Genomic DNA, 20,864 nt, shown 5'->3' with positions numbered 1-20,864 from the left:
GCTCTTGGAGGTCTCTGCTCTCTCCCTGCTGCCTGTGTAGTGGGTCCTGTGCTTTTCTGGCCATGGCATAAATCTGTGCAAACCACCTGACTCTGTAGAAAGCAAATGGCTAATTAATGCAACAAGTTAGTTTTTTGTTGTCTCAGCTCAACTGACTTTCCTTATGGGTCGTGATTGCTAAATATGACCTTAGAGAGGGTGGGAACAGGTGGGCAGAAGCAGGTTTGCATCCCTTTAGCCTGACATTGGCCCAGATTTGACATCTTGGGAAGGCACATCCCCCATCACAGAATGAGGGAGGCTGCTTTTATTGTCCCTTGGTGATTCCTGGAGAGCAGATTTTCAACAGAACCAGACTTCTACTGTCTGATCTCAGTAACAGCTTTCTCTTAAAAACATCTAAAAGACCAGACCGCAAAGAATTAATGGAGAATCCCTATCTGTGGTGCTTGAGTTCATATTCTTAGTTATTATACAGTTTATTCAGATCCATTCTCTCCTCTCCATTGAGGAAGCATCCTGTGTTTGATGAATTTTACACATCTGAGGCTGCTGTTTTCAATCCAACTGTCCCTGGAAATATGATGCAACAGCCCCAGTATGGGGCATGTGTAGGCCTGAAATGAGTTTTAAAGTTGCTGTAATTATTTATTTTATCCCATACAGACTTCAGATCCCCAGATGTATCCCCAAATGGATCTTTCAGTTGTCAGTGCAATAAATTGCCTTGTGTGCGTTCCTTTGTGCCTTTGTTTCTTGTGTTGGATTGAGATAAGAGGTAATTAGATTAGCTGGGTGTGCCTTAAGTGAATTTGGCTTGGTTTTTGCAGTGCTTCCAGTTCTACAATTTTACAACAGTGAGCATGCAGGAGATTATAGTTCTATGGAAAAAAAAAAAAAAAAGTAATTACTGGAAATAAAAGAGAACCCACTAGTGATATTGAGCTTGTGGGAGCAACAACTTTCTGAAGAAAATACGAAGGAAGATATTGGCAGGGTACAATGCCTCATTTTAGGAGGTTGGCCAGCAAGGCTGGGGTCTACTTCACCTTTGATAGGGTGTTGCTCTGGCTCACCAGTGATTTAAGAGAGGTCAGGCACAAAGAATTAGTCTCGTAACTATTACAAATCTGAATGAGTGTTCTTGTTTAAATAATGTCTTAGGAAGGAACCCCTTACTGTGAGGGTGGTGAGGCACTGGAACAGGTTTCCAGGGAAACGGAGGCTGCCCCATCCCTGAAAGTGTGCGAGGCCAGGTTGTGTAGGGCTTGGAGCTACCTGATCTAGTGGAAGATTGCCTGCCTGTGTCAGGAGGGTTGGAGGTAGATCAGCTTTTAGGTCCCTTCCAACCTAAGCCTTTCTGTGATTCTATGTTCACAACTGCAAAGCATAAGCTGGTGTGGCAGTACCCAAACCCTCTTTATATGGAGCCTTTCTTCTCTTGCTGTTGGTATGGTTTCCCCTCAGTCCATCTGCAAAGAGCTCCCTTTTTGCAGGAGTATCCTCCGATGCCATGCTGCTCCCATTCATTGAGTGATAGCTGCCTCCACACATCCTAAATAAATCAGATTATTTAGAAACTGTGGATTGCCTTGCAATGTCCAACGAGCACAGTCCTGTCTCTGCTGCTCCTCACAGAAATCTGTAAGACCCCCCATTGGAACCCGTCCACTGATAACAGTAACATTTGCCTCTGTCTCTCACAGGTTCTCCAGCTGGGATCTGATATTCTTCCCCAGTACAAGCAAGAAGCTCCAAAGACTCCACCACACATTATACTCCACTATTGTGCTTTCAAGACCACCTGGGACTGGGTCATCTTAATTCTAACCTTCTACACGGCAATCATGGTTCCATACAACGTGTCCTTCAAGACAAAGCAGAACAACATTGCCTGGCTCGTGTTGGACAGCGTCGTGGACGTTATTTTTCTGGTTGACATTGTTTTGAACTTTCACACGACCTTTGTTGGCCCCGGGGGAGAGGTTATATCTGATCCCAAGCTCATACGGATGAACTACCTGAAGACGTGGTTTGTAATTGATCTTCTGTCCTGTTTACCGTATGACATCATCAATGCCTTTGAGAATGTGGACGAGGTAAGTGACTGTAGGCTGTCTCAAAAGGATTATTTTAACTAAGGATTAGTTTAGAAGCTTGCTCCCAGTGAGGCAGCTCATGCTCTGTGCAAATACAGGGGAGTGGTCTTGAGATTCACCAACAAGACATTCCTGTCTTGGTGCAGAGCTGTTCCAGTACCATGTGTGCGTGTTTATTTTAGTGATGGGGGTTTTAGAATTGGCTTGAATGTCATCCAAAAGCATTGGTGCAAGTCCCTGTCAAAGTGGGCTGGGCCAGCTGGGATGTCCCCTGTCACAGCCTTTCTTTTCAGCTCAGTCTTTGGGCAGTTCCAACCCAGTGCAGGGCTTGATTACACTTTTGTGTTTGCTCTGGCTGAAGCTGGTGGCAAATTTGCCACTTACAGGAAAGTTGGGAATGGCTCTGAAATAACATTTTTTTTATATCCTGCCCTAGGACTACCTTTTGAACCAGGCTGTAATTTTTTTGTTTGTTTGTTTTTAGTGCCATTTGAAATGTTTGATTTGGAGGGAGATTTATTTCTTTTTTTTTTTTTTTTTTTTTTGTACAATTCATCAACTGCAGCTAAAATTCAAGAAATTGTCTGAGGACAGAAAACATAAATATTGTAGATGGATGCTGAATTAAAGCTTTTTAACTGCTAAATATGTTAACATTTATGCAGTCGAGCTTGTGGCCTAAGATAGTACAGCAAACAAGCAATAACTACAACAAATAATACATGCACAAGTCAATATACAGAAATTCATTATTAAAATGGAACTGTAATGGCTTTAGGACTTGTTTTAATTTTTCTCTAGAGCTTTTTGTCTTCAGGGCCATAAACAGATGAAAAAGACTTTGTTAATTTTTGAACATTTTAACAATTTTTTCTTAGAACACCATTTAGTGGGGTTGATTGTTTTTTAATTCTCAATTCTGCACTTACATATCCACACTATATAAAACCTACATTGTTTATTTTTTTTAATGCAGGCTTTGCTGCAAACTTTGTAGAGCTCCCTTAGAATTCCATCCCTGCCTTTGTGTGCTGAGTAGCATCTTTTGACATTGTTCCATTTTATTTATAGCGAATATGACAGAAGTGATAATACTTGCTGCTTAAATTCAAGATCCTATGAGGGCTGCCCATCTGAAACCAGGTTGTTAGTCAGGCTGTGTAAGAACGTGATATTAGCAAGGCACTTCTTTTTACCATAACCATTTTCAGACTCAGAGAAACCTGATTTTTATAAAAAAAATGCAGTGTTATCTCCAGATTTTCATGGTTTAACATGTAAAACAAACAGAAAATTTCTGTGCCCAAGCAGGACAGATTTAAAGAATGAGGTTAACCTCTTTCTCTAACACACACGGGAAATAAACCAACTGCAATATTTGTGACAGGGAAGAGAATCTTGATGCAGAACATTGTAATTGAGACACACCTAAAGTGACAAACTTTAATCAAAATGTAATAACAGCAGCAAGGTATCATGAACTCCAGTGATCCTAGAGCAGCTGTCATTTTCAAACAAATGAAACATTAACTCGTTTTTAATAAAGGAGCCAACAGTAAGATTCCCTTGTCATGAAGTTCTGTGTTACGGCTCTGGAGCCTCCAGCAGGTACTGGTTTATATTTATTTGATTTCCATCCCCTCCAACTCCAGCTTTCCCTAGTGTCTGAAAAGAATTGCAGTGATTTTGAAAACAAGTATGTAAACAGTCAGCCTTTCCTCCCTGGGTCTACATTTTCTCTTTTCCATGTCCTTCGTGGGAGATCTTTTTTTTTTTTTTTTTTTTTTTTTTTTTTTTTTTTTTTTTTTTTTTTTTTTGGTGATATGTCTTTATTTGTAACATTTAAGTCTTTTGAGCCTGGTTGGTGTGTTCTAGATGGTTGAAGTTATTAATGGTCTTTATCTTCATTTGATTTTTAACATTTATTTTAACTGGTGTTTCTTGTATGGGATTTAACTTTCTGCCCCACCCCAGCAGCAGGGTGTTCAAACACTGTTCATAGGTGAAGAATAAGTAAATCCATAATTTTAATCTGGGAGAGACACTCTTATTAATAGCAATGTTTCCCTTTAGAAAGGCAAACAGGAGAGAGAAGACTTCTTTTAGCTCTTGATTCTGCTAGGTTTTAGCTCTCTTTCTTGGCCCTGGGTTTTGGATAAAACTGTTAAAGTTGATGATTTCAGTGGCATTCTGTTAAAGTTGCAGAAAATGAGCTTAGCAGTAAAGACCTTGGGTGTGCAGGTCCTGGTGCTCTTTGAGTTCTTGGTATGGTGGTGAGGGATGGACCCAAATCAAAGTGAGCAGCCCTAAAACCCAGCTGAGTGAAAGGAGTCTTCCCAAATTTCCCTTGTTTTTCCTACATCTGACCCTTGTTGTCCCACGTAAAGCATCAAAGGCTTTTTTGCTAGCAGTTAAGGAGCTAGATGAGGAGGGGGAATGCCATTGGAGGGGTTTCTTCTCTTCCCTATTGCCAGATCTCTCACTCATGAAGAAGGATATGGCCAAGGATGTTTGGGATCTTTGTTGTAGATGTAGACAGCTCTATGTGATGCAGGTGCTTGAAGTGAATTAGGATGCCTTAAGCACTAGAGTGCTATTTATAATGCCAACATTAAGGAGATAAATTGAAAGATTAAAAATAAAAAAAAAGTTGGAAAAAGGAAATATGGGTGTTCTTACCAAGAGTTTTAGTTCTTCAAATGCAGCCAGTCTTGGCCAGAGCCAGTTCCAGAGTCTTGGAAGCATGTAATTTCCCTCACAGACAACATTAGGTGAAGGCTGGAATTTCCACCTGAGGCAAATATGACTACAAGTCAAAGTTATTTTGTTGTTGAGTATGTATAGAGCCTTGGTAGAAGAATTTGTTGGAGAGGATTATGACACACAAATTGAGAACTGAGCGGGGTGAAGATTATTTGAGGCAGAATTAGAGGTGTGGGTTTCCAAGCCTGGAGTTACAGAGCCAGGCTGTTTGAGCCTGCTCAGAGGGATTGGGATGTGTGAGAGGGAGGGGAGAAAGGTAATAATGAGAGACACCTTGGATAGCACAGAGTGATCTAAGTTGATGTGATGGATGAGGAATTAAGTGGCTGTGTGGTATTGAAATAGGGAAACAAGGTAAAATAGGCTGGAGAAAAATTAACTTATGGAGAGGAAAGTAGAATCTTTAGTAGGATATTTGATTTAGGAAACCTCCTAGGAGGATAGTCCCAGAAGAACAGAAAAATTCATGACATCTTTTCATATTCTTTTTCAGGGCAGCATATCCTGCACTGAAATACTTTCTGGCTAAAGCAAAACCATACAGAAAACCTTTCCTATAAAGAAATGTCACAGGGGACAGCATAGCTCAGGGAATCCAGGGGAATCCAGGCAGTTTTCAAGGAGCAAACCGGAAGAGAGTGTATCTGCTCAGAGTCTCTGAAACTTGGTTGAGGGTTTTTCTTTTGTTTGTTTATTTTAGCATAAGAGTTTTTGAAAACTTCAGATTTAGTCTAAAGGCGTTTGCTCGTCTCTTCTTTAACATTATGAAAAAAAAAAAAGAGAGAAAACTTTGGATTAATGGGGAATATGGTGTTTGAATCTGAAGATTTTGGTCCCATGAGGTTTCTGTGGGTATTAGGATGTGAAGTGTGTAGTGACTGGAAACTGGACTTTTGTCTTGGAGTTACATGTTACCTGTAGTGCTTCTAATTTTCTTTTCTCTGAGTAATAAGCTGTATGTAACAACTCTTCCACTGCTGTATGCACCAGTTTATAAAATTTCTAAAACCATGACTCCCTGCTTTTGAAGCTGGAGAATTATATTACGTCAAGACTTAGCCTTTGTATGTGTTCTGCCTATTAGAGATATAAATATCTGACCTCTCTGTCTGTGCTACCAAAAAGTTGTTTGTAACCATTTTTTCCATACAAGTCAAAATTATCAGACTCATATTGTGATGAAATTGTCAGAAAATTTGCAGGTGCCCAAGGATGTTGATCAGGTATCAGGTAAAATCTCTCTTTGAGACTAAATACATTGATTTGCATCCCAGGACACCAGGATGTTGGGCAAAGCTCTTGTCTTCACATGCATTTGAGCCTCTGCAAATAAGTATGTTGAGTAAATATTCCCCAAACTAGATGGATGGACAAGCTTTTGGCCAAATGGAAAATGCTTTCACAAATTAAGGGTTAAATTCAGCTGAAAAAGCCTCTTACTATTTTGAAAAATATGATTTTTTTTGTTTTTCTGGGAATTTTAACAGAGCTTCATTAATTTCTGAGTTTGAAATAATTTCTGAGTCATGAAGTAAAACCTAGAAGGTGGGTCCCTTCTCTGCCAGAAATATGGTCCTGAAATGACATGTCATGTACTGTGAAGAAAGGGACACAAAGTCAGGGTGGTTTTCAGATGAGCTGCATAAAAGATCATCCTTTCTGCAGAAATTAATTTTTGCAAGCCAATGGCTGGAAGTGAAAGCAGAGAAATTTAAATGACTTAAACCAAAGTTCTGTGCCTGTTGTTTAATAATGTAAGACTACATGACCCAGTGGCCTTTAAAATTTAGTGATCTATGCAGGGCATATTAAAGCATGGACTCCTTGTAATGGTAATTTTATTTTAATTACTATTATCGATCTATTTCAGCACTGTCAGAAACTTCTTTGTATCACTGCAGTTAATAGAAACTAAAATTGCAGTGTCTGTAAACTGAAAGCAAATAAAAGCTGTTTAAGGTGGTGTAGCCATGTTCACACCTGCAGTGCTTTACTGCAAACATTCCCTTTGTGGGAGGAATTTGAAGGAGGGGGTTTGGGCAGCAGGCTGAGTGGTGGATGCAATGTGAAGATAAATTGGTGCTTTTCAAGAGTGTGACTTTGGCTCTGAAGTACACTCTATGGCTAGCTACCTTTTAAAAATCTAGGTGGCTGACATGGAGAAAATAATTCCCAGAACCAAGTCCTGCCTGTAACCAAGTGTTAAACTATGATGCAAATTCCTAGCAAGCAACAACAGAAGCACTAACCCTGGGACCTGGCTTTTCCCCCCTTGTTACGCACTCAGGAGACAATTAAACATGAAGAATGCTGTCATTCTGTTGTAGTGTGTGAAAACCCACAATAGAATAATACAGTGGCACGGGTATGGTATTAGGTTATAAATGTATCCACTGGAGGCACATATTTTGTAGATTTTCAGCCATTTCCACCTCTTTCACTTATTCACCTCTATCACCCCATTGCACTAACTTGCAGAATTACACCTCTTCTCTTTGGCTTTTGTTCTAAGGTTTTATTAGAGCTCTGCTGCTCTTTAATTAATCATCTTTTAAATTTCTTTTTCTTAATTAATTAACCAGCTACTTTAATGCTGTACAATATCTGGGATATGTCTGCAGGTTTCCCTGTGGAGAAACCTGAATGTCTCCATGATGTGAGGGGGCAACTTGTGAAAGGAAGGAGCTGAGCCAGAGCCAGTGGAGGGGGTGGTGGGTGACTTGATAGCCTCATACACCTCCCTGATGTGGGTTGTGGCACACTGAACTGTAATTAGATGTCCCAGTGGTGGTGGGTTTTTTGTTTGTTTGTGTTTTGGTGGTTTTTTTTTTTTTTCCCCTCCTTTAATTTTTTTTCTTTAACTTTTTTTTTTTTTTTTTTAATGTGATGTATATATTACTGGGAAGCAGATGTTGGGTACAAACCATTAAAACAAAATAGTCCGTCAGAACCATATAAGCTGATACAGAGTCCAACAGAGGAAATTGTGGAGCACTTTCAAGGGAAGGCTGGAGTCCTGTGTGATCCCTTGGCTTACAAAGGAGATGAGGAAATGAAATAATCTGATCAGATGCTCACTGAAGTGATGCTGATGAGAGTAGCATAAATTCCCATTTTGTCTTCCACCCCCCTTCCCTACGTGAGTGAAAATTATCATATTTCATGATACTGTCTTTTTTCCCCTTTTTGGGGGCACACTGTGATGCACTAACAAATAAGTAGTGCAAGATGCCACATTCCCATTGTCTTGCATCTAGAAGAAATATGTTGAAATCAACCTTCTCTTTATGACTTCAGTTATTTACTGTTTGAAATGTGCTGCACTGTATAGTTGTGCCATAAACAGGTCGCTGAAAGTTTATTTATAATGTTACAGCTTATTGACATTTGTATTAGAGGAAAAAAAAGGGAAAGTTTCTCCATCCCCCTGGTAAAAAAACAGAAGATAAATCCCAAGCAATAAAATTAGAGGTACTTTCAGAAAATGCACGAAGAAACCTACTTTCTTATATTTTGCTGTAAGGATCAAATTTTTGTTCACTAAAGCCACTGCTCCCATTGCTTCCAGTGGTGCAGGACCAAATATTAATTGTGTCTGCTTATATCTGGACCTGGTATCTAGATAGCTGGTACACAGGAGGCAAAGCCTTTTACTCCTGTGTGTATCTACAGAATTGAATACAACTTTAAATTCTGCCCTTGAAGTGGTGATAAACCAGAAATGTTGCTGTCTTATTTTTGTCATTCACTCATCTTGATTTCTAACTATGCAACTTGGTTATACTGATTGTTTGCTGAGAAATAAAGATTTCTGATACACATTGGAAGATTTATTTTAACAACTCCAGTAAAGCAGCATTAAGGAGCTAAACAGGGATTTTAGAGCTAAGCTGTATTTAAGTAGCTAAACTTGAAAATTTCTTTTGGGAATGATTTGCTGGTTGCATTTCAAACATCTTTTACCTCCTCCAGGATACTCCTCCTGCACTGCACAGGATAGGACTCTTTGGTTGTGTGCCTGCAGGCTCACCTGCTCATGTTGGCAGGGCTCACCGTTTCAGTCATCCCCAAAATCTGTAGGCACTTTGTTTTCTCTCACATTGTGTGCCATCATGTGACAACTGTTTGGTGGAGATTGCCCAAGGTTTACAAAAATCCTGCCCCTTTCACTGTTTCAATACCAAACTCTTGAAACATTTAGTGATTCCATAAATTGATTGATTACTTTATGACACAGCTTTGAGGTATAAATCCTGATTTTATCTTCTGAATGTGGTGATATTCAGCTGACAGAATCAGCTACGTGATTTATTTGGGTGATCCTTTGTTTTTGTAATTACTTCTGGTGAGAGAAAGGTTAGGGAAATTTTGCCCACACATCTTTAAATAAAGTGTTTGGACTGTATTTCAAAATGTACTAAGTAGGGGATTCACCTGATAAAACATGGGGCCAGGAGTTGTCCACAAGAAGGTACAGGCACCTTTGGGGCATGGCTCTTCGTATTCTAAGATGTGCCTCCAAAACAGGTCTGAGGAGTCATTCTGCCCTAAAACTTCTATTTTTCACCCTTGAATGTAGTGACTCTAGTGTGACTAGCTCAGATGCAAAGTCTTCTGTGGTCTAGTTTAGGCTGGTGTGAAATATATCCCCCCCCCTTGAAACTGTATTTGCCTCACTTTGATTTTTCAAAGAATAAAAGCAAAAGCAGAAGAAAAATAAACTTAAAACTCACAGGGTCCTTTTGAGTCTCTGAGGCATCAGCTTTGGTGATCAGGTTCATAGTACCACCCAGTCATATAAACTGGTCTAAATCCATCTTTCCTCTTGATGTCTTACTAAATCTCTCCTAATCTGCAGTCTGTGCATTCCTCCCTCTGCCAACCTCCTTGGCTAAATATTTCTTTTCCCTCCCTCATATTTATCTCCTCAATGTGCTTAGAAAGAAGAGTCATCTCTCCTCTGCATAAACACCCCTATTTTCCTTTCCTTAGTTTAAACAAACTGATTTTGTCTAGACACCTCATCTATGAAATTTTATGAACATTTTTTGTGGCTGATCCAACTGCCTCTTTCTGCAGGAAGTGAAGTTCAAATGCATCTCTTTAGGGCTGAGCTTTACAGATTACTCCAGGTGGAGAATTCATCTTCACTTTGCAACAGCTTTTCCTCTTGGTGGTGGAAACACTCAGCTGATCTGTCCTGAAGCTGGATTAACCTGTGCTGTGAGTGCAGTGCACTGATTGCTCTGAGTCATGTGGGATTAACCCATATACCCAAATATTTATTTTTCTCAGTAATCTTCAGTTAAAGATTCTTGTAGTTGCAGACATTTTTGTTAATTTGTGCTGTAATGGATGCCTTGGGACTCTATATTGTTGAGCTTTATCACATTTCCTTTTTTCCCACGGGGTTATTCTCTATACCTGACAGCGTGTTCCAAAGGTGCCATTAGAAGATTCTGTGACCATATACTATTTCTGTTTACATCACTAAGAAACCAGCAAAAATACTTGTAATCCCTGCTAGACTTCCTTTTTACAATTTCCATTTTTCCACCCTGTCCACAAGTTCTTCAGTTACCCTGGTATCCCGGGGTGGTCCCTGTTTTCCCTGTGTTTCATAACAATTTCACCTCATGTTACTGAACCACTGCATTTCTTTTATTTAGAAAATGGGCTGTGTTATCAGAGAATGCTATCAGGAAACCTTGGATAGATCCCAGCTAGCCTAAGCTTAGCTAACCTATTGCTTCACTGATTGGATTTTGATTTATGTCAAAGTTTCTAATTATGCTTTCCCTTAACATTTGTTCAGGTAACGTATCTGTTTATTTCCTTCTTGATGCATTAGATTTTCTGGGAAATACCAACATCACTTTTGGAAACTAGTGCTCAGGATTAATTTAATTTTTTAGCCCAAGCCTGGATTAATTTTACTTCGTTGCAGCTCAATCACTTTACTTGTTATTTGTTTTTGTTTTGTTTAATTTGGAATTTGAAGGATCTTTGGGTATTTGTTTTAGTATTCTTTGCAAGGAAGTGTTCAGCCTGGTATATGGCCATTCTTACTGTATCTCTGCTTCCTCTCTAAGGTGTAGATTTCTGTTGATCAATTTTTTATTTCTTATATATTGTCAGTTCTCTGTTTCTGTTTCCTTCCTCTGGATGATTATTTACTCATTTATAACTGATGCCCAGCTTTACAAGTTTTGCCCTTCTTTGAGTTACAACCTTTTGTGCCCTTTGATGTAAGGACATTCCAGGTGTTCTCTGCTGCCAGGTGTCTGACTTTTCTACCTCTCATAGTCCACCTGTCTTCACTTATTACTGTCTTTAGTTCAATATTTATAATTTACCAGCTCTTGCCTTTTTGAGAGCAAGAGTCCCAGTCCAGTTTACTTTTGTGATTGTTCACTTTTTTATGAACTGATTCAATTTCTTCTTCAAGCCAGTGGGGACTTCTGCAAAACCCTGCAAGAACCGAAGGCAGTGTAGCATCACATTACGTGAAGTAATTGGCTGTTGAATGAAGAAATCAGCACACTGTTGCATCTGCAGAGCATCTCATCCTCCTGTTATTAATAGCATTTATTCCCCAAGCTCATCTGGAGCAGGATCAGTGGATCAGTCTCACATTGGGAGGCAGTGCTCCGCAGTGTCTGTCTCTGATCACACAATACAGATTGGGTTGCTGTGCAGATCCAGCTCTCCGGGTTTCCGAGAATGGGTTTGATTTCTCCTCACAGCAGCTGTTCAAGCCATAACCCTCAGCTCCTGTGTGCCCAGGGGAGGGAGCTGATTCATCCCCTCCCCAGCTGGAGGATGGATGGGGTCAGTCACTCCCCTGACATGCCCCACTCCTCATCTCCAGGGAGGAAGGATGGGCTGTCCACAGGGACAGGGTGGTTGGCCATCAGCTTGCTATGGGAATGCTTTCTGTAGGATCCAGAAGGGTGCTTGGGGCTCAGTCCATGCTGTGGCTGCACAAAACCATTTTGCTCTTGCACAGAGGATGAGCCCTGGCTGCAAATTCCTCTGGGGATTTGATCACTTTCATGGCATTTTTGCTGTAATTGCTCGTGTCCAGCATAAGGATGCTAGCTTAAATTTAGTTTAATATCTGTATATGGTGTAATTGCCCTTTGACTGCTGTAGCAGCATGTCCTACTAAGATTTCATAGCTCTGGTTCTTGGCCACCTGTGCTGGTTTTGTAATCTCAAATTGGCAAAAAAACCTACTACACTACCCCATAAATTCTTCAAAACCAGTGTGCTGAACATTAAAACTGAGTGAATACTTTTTCTTTTTTTTCTTCTGACCTTTTCTGAGACAGTGTTTTCTATTAAATGATGCAGTACTGATCCCTGTTTTCAAAGCTCAGAGTATTTCAGTTTTAGAACACATTTAAAATGTATTTAGTTTCTTTTTGTTGTTGCTGTTGTGTATGTACCCAGACCTAGCAACAAATAAATAAAAAATCATGGAGTGAAATCTAATTGAAAAAGTGCCTAGAGTTAAAAACACATTGTTCCCTAGTAGAAAGAAAAAGTTATGCATGATTTACCATTTCAGCATACTGGGATTTAATTTCGAGGTTTAAGCAGATTTTTTTTTATATTTAGATGGTTGAAACTAATGGCTGTTTTTTGTTTTTATTTTACTTTTAAAAGACGATTTATACAATAATTTCCAACTTCAGAAAAGATTAAATAGATTAGCAAGTAACCAGCTATTCTTTTTCAGATTTTACAAACGTGCAGCTCTGCTATTCTGCTGCTCCTTTAGTGTAGAACAGACTCTGCTCTCTTCTCCGGTTTAGGAGGTTTTAGGTAGAGTCATTGTGGACTCAGATGATTTCCTGTCCTTGTTAACCTTCATTTTCCTTTGGTGACAATGTTCCCTTCATGCTCTTGCATGTTTGGCTCTTGACCCGTGTATAACACAACTTTATCAGCTTCATCCTTCCTATTGCCTGGCTTCTCAGGGATTCATTTAGTGCAAGAGAACTTTGCACCCTGTTCTTGCCGGAGGTGCAGAGATCTGTTCCCATGGTGTGCATGGCAATTTTGGGAAACACCTGTCTCAGTCCTGTGGCTGGAAAAGTTCAGCTAGATGCAGGCATACAGCTTAGACACTTCCTTTGTCCTGGAAGATGGCAGTTTGACAGCCTGGTAAACATCCAGGGTCTGAAATGGCAAGAGTCACATAGTTTTAAAAGGAAGGATTGGTCCCTCTGCTTGTCAGACCGAGTGCTGTTATCAGTTGTGCCTCCATTATCAAATTTAATTTCCTTTCTTAGTGTATCAAGAGAATTTGAGAACACAGACTTTGCAATGTGCTTGTGTCAAGAAACTTGGGCTTCATTTAATCATGAATGTCTGATTTAATTCCAAAGTTAAACATCCATCCCTCAAAAATGTCTTTCTGGATAAATTTGACAATGTCTACATCCTCTGTACAGCTTCAGCTGTCTCCTAAATTGAAGTGGGGGTACAAAAACGGCTGGTTCAGAGCCACTGGCCTTTCCTCTCCTGATCCAATGGCCTTAGGAGTTCCTGTGACTCACATTTGGAATAGTTAAATTGATGATGTGTGGCAGATGGGAATTTGGTTCCAAACTTGACACCCAAAACACAGCTTTGGAGTAGGTGGTTTTTCAGTGTAAAGATTTCTGCAGCTGAGATGATTGATGATGAGCAAGGTGAGCGTCCTCATCTGATTAGGACATGATGAAATGCATTAGCCAAAACCCAAGGGGCTGGTGTGGATGGTTGATAACATGAGATATTCGCAGTTAGAGAACACAGCCCAGCAGCTGTTACAGACAGTTGGCCCAGTTGAAATGGGAATGGAGACACAAATGCTCCTCCCAGAAGGCTGGATCTCCAGTATCCAAGGCGTGCTTTATCTAAACAATGACAGTGCCAAACTGGATTACATGCCCTATTCACAATTTCTAATCACATCTCTGTTCCTTGAGTGCTGAAGTTACTTCTGTCAGAGCAGATGCTCATCCTGGAGTCGAAGGCTTTCCAAAGTATTCATTACGGAGCATAAATACAGTTAAAAGAAAAATGAAGTTAAAGGCAGCCTGCAATCGAGTTTAGAAAACTGAATTTCTTAATTGCCCAAATGTAATTCAAGGCAGTTAGTCTTTCACATAACTTCTATCAAAGACATTGTTGCTGAATCTGAGGCAGAGCTTTGCATATTAACAATTGTGCATTAATTGTTGTGAATTTTCTAAGTATGAAGGTACCAACTTGACCCAACCAGTACTTAATGCATATGTGATTGATACATATGCATACATATATATATACACATACACACACACACACATATATAAAATATATATTCTATATGTGATACATCACATATTCATTTAGCATTTGTTTATTTACTCTCTCCTATGTAGTGCTTTACAGAAGAGGCTTTCCAGTATTGTCTTTCTATTTTGGAAGATTAGACATGAAATGTTAATGTTCAATATATCTCTTGATTTTTCAGCCTTAAGTAAGGGGTCAAACTGAACTAGCTTTAAGATTTACAGTGAAACTTACTTAAATTAAGTACTCTTTGGAAATAATACATTTCAATGTCAGCTAAAATGAAATATTTCTCTTTTTTTTATACGTAAGAGGTGTGATTGTTACCTGTGTTTAGGGAAGAAAAATGACAGTACAAACTTTCTCCCAGGCTTTGAAATAAATTCTGTATTTTTGTATTATTTTTATAACTGCTAAATTGTCCATATAACTTAGAGAAGATGAAGTGTGGGTGGGGGATGGAGGTCACAGTGTAAGCTCTTCTGTTCGAAGGTTGTTTGTGCAGTAAAAAGTGCAGTGTAAGCTGTGCCACTGGGACAAACTTACACTAATGGGTGTTAAAAAGGGCCCCCAAGTTTGAATTCCAGGTCTCTAAGTCCTTCCCTAGTGTTAATCCTGTAAATGAATGGTGACTCTAATTAAAACAGAAATAATGCATTTCTGCTTGACCAATGCGACAGGATTTGATCCTATAAGGAAAACACCCTGCTGTTTTCTCCCTCTTTTGAAAGTTGTAAGCGTTCAAAATCAAGGTTCACTCAGTGAAACATACTGCAGAATAACATACTGCAGAATAACTATTAAACTACTCTGAAGTTCTCTCTCTCTCTCTCTCTTTTTTTTTTTTTTTTTTTTTAAATGTAGGTATTATTTCTGTAGTGCTGGACCCTCATTCAGTAGTTCATTGACCACAGTCCATTGTCTCAGGAATATTGGACGGGGCTTCCCAGTTTATTGGAAAAGTTGGCTGCTCAGAATGTCTCCCAGTCATATATCCTAAAGCAAATAAGTAGATATACATTTAGATGGAAATAAGGATGATAAACTACATTGCTGTCTTGTGTAAATGCAAAATGCAGAAATCAAAATGGGAAAATTCCACTTCCCTCTGTGGTATTAGTCATCATGAGAGCTTGAATGCAAATATAGAGCTTCAATTTATTAAGGATTTGGGGATCTGAAACACATTCCAACAGGATTTGAAAAGCATACAAGAACTGTGCCAAACAGATTACATCTAGAAATATCAGATGTGTGTTACCCTTCAAATGTTGGGCAAAGGGAAAGAAGGTGCAAAAGAAGAAGAAACAGAGGTACAAAAGAGACAAATGTTTTTTCTGGTATGGAAAGCTCCAGAAACTCCAGTCTTTTACTGTTTGATAATATAATTAGCCAGTGTTTTGACTAGACTGATTTCATAATGATGCATAGAAAAGGGCAATTTAATCTTGGCACTGTAACTAGGAGTGTTTGCCTCATTGCTTTCTATGTCTTAATTTCTGCTTTAAATTAAATGTCTTCAGCTTCTGACTGTTTTATATTAGAAACCTTCCTTTACAAACCTTCTATTTTTGAGCCACTAATTAATTTAATGCACAAGTTAGTTAGATCATGGGATTGCAGTAGATCAAGAGCATATTTTTTGTTCTCTTTCTGCATCTCTAAACTCCCAAACCATTTGTGCATTGGGAAGGACATATACATTTCTTATCCCTTCCCGGATGTTTTTATTAACTTTCTGGTAGTCCTTGTGCTCTTATTCCATAAATATTTGTATTTCCATTTATTTGTATATCATCTATCTTGCGTGACAGGAAAAAAAAACAACACTGCACCAACACTTGCTTTAGGAAAATATCTGCAGTGTCTGTTGGCTGGAAAGGAAATTAATCCTGTATCCAAAGGCACGTGCCTTGTGGTCTGTATTTCCCTTGCTCGGAAAGGTGATGTGCCCACAGTGGTTAATTCCATGCTCACTCAGTGAGACTTCTTGTAAATAACAAAATACCCAGAGTTATGTTTGAAGGATAATAAGAGGTGGAGAGTGTTGTACTAGAGGAAGTTACTCAGCTCCTGTTTGGTGGAAGAGAGTAACAACAGGCAGATTTCTCTGAGTTTTCCGCTTACGATTACGTTCTGATGTTTCTCTCAAGCATCTCCTAATGTTGAGGGTTGTTGAAGTAGGTGTGCCCCCGTTTTGGCCAGAAAAACAACCCTCTGCTTGGGTTTAATAGAATGCTGTTCTCTGGGAAACTTCAGGAAGACTCCACAGGGTTGGTGGAGTTCCATCTGTGACTCCTCTTCCACCTCCTTTTATCTTCTTGAGGTTAAAGCAGAGTCTCCAATTCACTTCAAACCAGTGAAGCATTGAACCACCCCTTTTTGTAATAAACTTGCTGTTTCCGCTTTGGATTCTACAGAACCCTTCTGTTACTTTGAAAGACCGAGTTTGAACAAAGTAATTTATCCACCTAGTGAGTGCCAAACTCAATTTAGCGTGATGAGGACAAAAGCACTGGAGGGGGAGGAGGGTTTGATCTTGTATTCTGTTATCTGAGGCCTCAAAAATTACATAGAAAGGTTTTAAGCAGATGTAGGAATTGCTGTACAGCCTTCTGTGCTAACCAGCAGGGTATTTCAGATCAAGTAATGATTTTTCATTCCTTTCCAGGGCATCAGCAGCCTCTTCAGCTCCTTAAAAGTGGTTCGCCTTCTACGGCTGGGTCGGGTGGCCAGGAAGTTGGACCATTACCTGGAATACGGTGCTGCTGTGCTGGTGCTGTTGGTGTGTGTGTTTGGGTTGGTGGCCCACTGGCTGGCCTGCATCTGGTACAGCATTGGGGACTACGAAGTCATAGATGAACTGACCAACACCATCAAAACAGACAGCTGGCTCTACCAGCTGGCCCTGAGCATCGGGACCCCGTATCGCTACAACACCACGGGCTCGGGGCAGTGGGAAGGAGGGCCCAGCAAAGACTCCTTGTACATATCCTCTCTCTACTTTACCATGACAAGCCTTACAACCATAGGATTTGGGAACATAGCCCCGACTACTGATGGGGAGAAGATTTTTTCGGTGGCCATGATGATGGTTGGCTGTAAGTAAAATCCGATTTTCTCATGTTTATGGGAGGTTCTGTGGAAAGTACCATGCTTGTAGGGTGCGCTTGCTTTAAGCTTTCTTGACATCCTAAAAAAACCTGTAAGGCCTGTGGTACCTGTAAATAGTCATGAAATTAACTTGGAATTCTTGAAAACAGGTATTGAAATGATGTAGTTGCTGTGCCTTTTAAATTGCTTGCAAGTGGCCTGGGTACATAAGTGTGCCCAATGGCAAGTTTATACTTGGGGCCTTATCTTTACGCTTTCAAGATGGCTTTTATCATGTTTGTAAGGTCTTTGCTAGAATTTGGTTAAAAAGTTACAAAGTGTATTTGAATGCAGGTAGTCTTGAGTTTTGCTTATAAACTTACATAAGTCTGGAATCATTTGATGTGGTTTTATCCAATTCTTGAAACGTTTAGTGATTCCATAAATTAATTGTTTACTTTATGACATTGCTTTGCGGTATAAATCCTGATTTTATCTTCTGATTGTGGTTGCCTTTGTCACCAGCAAATCTAGAAGTGAAGGAAATAATGACACAATATATTGCACCTTTTTTTTCCTGCTTCCTGCTGTTTCACAGCTCTGCTGAAATAGTCCAAAATCAGGAGTGGTAAGGCATGACTCTCTTTTCATGTGCTGCCAAGGTTACATCACTGAGTGGCTCTACAGATAACCAGAAATCTTCAAAATATAGTAGGGACAACTTAAAATGTTAATACCATTTGGGAGAATTATTTTTCTGTTAAATCAATAACTCCTGGTATTTCTCTGGTGCTTGCTATTTTCTGAGCACCATGCAAGCACAAAGCAATTATGTAGCAAGAGAGCAAACAAAACCTTTTGATAATAAGATCTGCATAATCTCTCTGATAATTATCTTAGCTAACATCTCTGAGAAATACTGAACTATAAAAAGCAAGTTTTCTTGCCACAGCCTTTCTAGATCTTTAGAAGATTAAAGACATTTGTTTGGAGATTTTAAAATGCTTTTTAAAAAGAGAGGTTGCAATTTTAGGACTCTTGCAGCATGGTGCAATGAAATTTCTACTGAATACCATCTTTACATGATGGGTTGATGTGTTCCAAAACATTTCTAAGTCCATAAAAAAACAAATCCCCAAGCCAGAGCATTAGTGAGCTATTGCAGATAGATCATCAAAAGCCCATAGGAGCTGATATGCTGTTTGTTGACACTGATTTGTGGTATTTACAGTAGCTGGGGATTTGGAGAATAAAGTGCATATAGAACATATTGTAATATTTGCTTCCCTTGTTTCCTTTTGGGTTTTGGTTTGTTTTCTTTTTCTTTTTTTTTTGGTAGGGACTTCTGTTGTCCTGTTGAGGGGGATTTGACAGGAAAAAGCTAAGTGGTAAATGACTTAGGGTGTGATGAGACCCATAAAAGCATAATGAGTGCCACTACTACTATTTATAATGATAACAACAACAACAAAACACATGCATGGCCTCAGCGGGTGAAAAAGAAGGGGTGATTGTAACCTGCTTTGTGTCTGTTCTAGGTGGGTTGTTTCCTTGCTTTTTTATCTCTGGAATTCATGTTAAAGATGGGGAATACAAGAAACAGGATCAAAAGTAGACAACAGCCTGTGTATGTGGCACTGGCAAATAATTTCCATAAGTGTTACCTACAAAATTACTAAAATGTTCACATCAAATTTTTAAGTGGCAACTGTGAGCTTAGCAGTTGGGAAACTGTGTGTAGGATTATAGGCTGCTAGACAAAGTCAAAAGTACAATCTAAAATTTAAGGAGTGTGGCAAAAGGACTACTGAGTTGCTTATTGCATCAAAATAATAACACCAAAATGAATGTGCCTTCTCTTGCAAGTGGGTTGAAGAGGAGTGTGGCAGGCAGGAAAACTTTTTGGTTTATTTACCAGTAAAATTTACAAGTAAAAATGCTCAATTTTCATCAAATAGTGAATCTTTTGCAACGACATCAGTGCGGATTCAAAGATCTCTAATCCGTGCACATCAGTGTGATGAGTGGTTCTGACTGATATCCAAACCTTGGCTGATCTTTTTCTACTGGTTAGAAAACAAACCAGCTTTGGAACAGGCATTGGTCATGGGCTTAATATTTGCAATATTTGTGCAAGGAGATCAAACCTGCAGGATTGTAGAGACATGCTTTGCAGAGCTGGTGGCTGAAAGCCTGGCTCTCTGAGCTCCAAAATGAAAGAGGAAGGCACAACAAATGGTTGATGGAAAATGCAATTTCCCAGGCATTCAGAGTGTCTGCTGAGCTTTGGAGAAAGATTTGGCCTCATGTGAAGGTGTAACTAAGAACTGAGTTATTTTCAAACCAAGATGTTTTAGTTTCTCTTTTGAAACAGTATTTTGAGATAAACATTCAGTAAAATTCAATTACAGTTCAGTCAATAAATATGTCTGGTCCACAAAACACGCTCCTGTTAGAAGCAGAGAGAGGCTGTGAAATACCTTTGGTAGTTCTCCTGAAAAAGTTTGCTAATACCAATGGCTGATATCGGCTGTGGGGTGTTGTTTGGGTTTTTTGGGGGGTTTTTTTCTTCTTTTTTTTCTTTCTAACAGACTATGCCAAATAAATGTTTTAAACTTAACACTGGAATCAGAGGTAGTAATTCATCACAATCCTAGCTGCCTACTCATGCAAACTGCAGATAGGAAAGGAAATCTTCCCTGCCTTGTCAGCGAGCTGTGGCTTGTTCTGAAAGCCCCAAGTTTCCTATTCATGCTGGCAAAGTTATCAGGACCTGGGAGGAATATTTGGAGACATTTGCAAATCCTTCTAGTGGGCAGGATTGCAGGATGGTGTTCTTGTTAAAAATAGGCAGATTTGGATTCAGTAGGTGCTGATAAAGCATTGCTTGGTGCGGGCAGGGGCGGGGGAAGCCCTGATGGATGGGGAGCTTTTCAGCTGGATTGGCAGCTTGTCACTTGCTTGTTCACTGAGGGCAGATCGAGTGGGATATTTAAGCTGAAATGCATCACCTGTCTTGCTGGAAAGAGAGCTTTGAATAACTTAACCTCATCTTGTAGAGCTTGCTTCAGATTTCTTTTTTGCCTCACTTGTTTTAACTTAGTGTCCAGTGCTGTTCAGCAATATTTTTTTTTCTGTTGCTTCTTGGCACTTGAAAAGCTAAAAATAGCAAACAAAGCATCCTATGTCAAGGGAGCAAGGTTTTTACAAGGGTTATTGTTTAAATACCTATTGTGCATTTGCTGCTTAGCATTGCTGAATATGCGTTGAAAATCTGATTTTTGTAGTGCCTTTTGTGTTGATCTAGGTCATCTCATCCCCTCTCTGTGCAGAGCAGAACAAATAGGTAGGTCTGTCAGATCCTTTGGATGCACCAGGAATCGTTTATCATTCAGGAAGGACCTTTGTTGTAAACCTCCCATTATCTTCTGTCAGCTCAGAGCCTCCAAACAAAATCTCACCCTGTGCTGCTGCGTGTTGCTCTACTTCTGTCCACAAGCAGCTTTAAGGCTTCTGCAGCTCAGCTGTAGATGCAGATGTAAAACTGACTGGGTTTGTGACTTTGCCCCCCAAAAAAAG

General features: G+C 39.6%; 1 protein-coding gene across 1 annotated transcript in view; it reads left to right on the top strand.

Annotated features, from left to right (window-relative positions):
• KCNH5 (potassium voltage-gated channel subfamily H member 5) overlaps positions 1–20,864 on the top strand; it is a 151,678-nt gene that overhangs the window by 41,858 nt on the left and 88,956 nt on the right. Inside the window, exons 6-7 of the mRNA XM_040068574.2 lie at positions 1,707–2,099; positions 16,864–17,293. Coding sequence (XP_039924508.1) covers positions 1,707–2,099; positions 16,864–17,293 — 823 coding nt within the window. The remainder of the gene's footprint in view (positions 1–1,706; positions 2,100–16,863; positions 17,294–20,864) is intronic.

Source organism: Hirundo rustica, chromosome 6 (assembly GCF_015227805.2).
Source record: "Hirundo rustica isolate bHirRus1 chromosome 6, bHirRus1.pri.v3, whole genome shotgun sequence".
Lineage (NCBI taxonomy): Eukaryota > Metazoa > Chordata > Aves > Passeriformes > Hirundinidae > Hirundo > Hirundo rustica.
The sequence above is the reverse complement of the archived record's forward strand: the minus strand, read 5'-3'. Positions and strand labels throughout refer to the sequence as shown.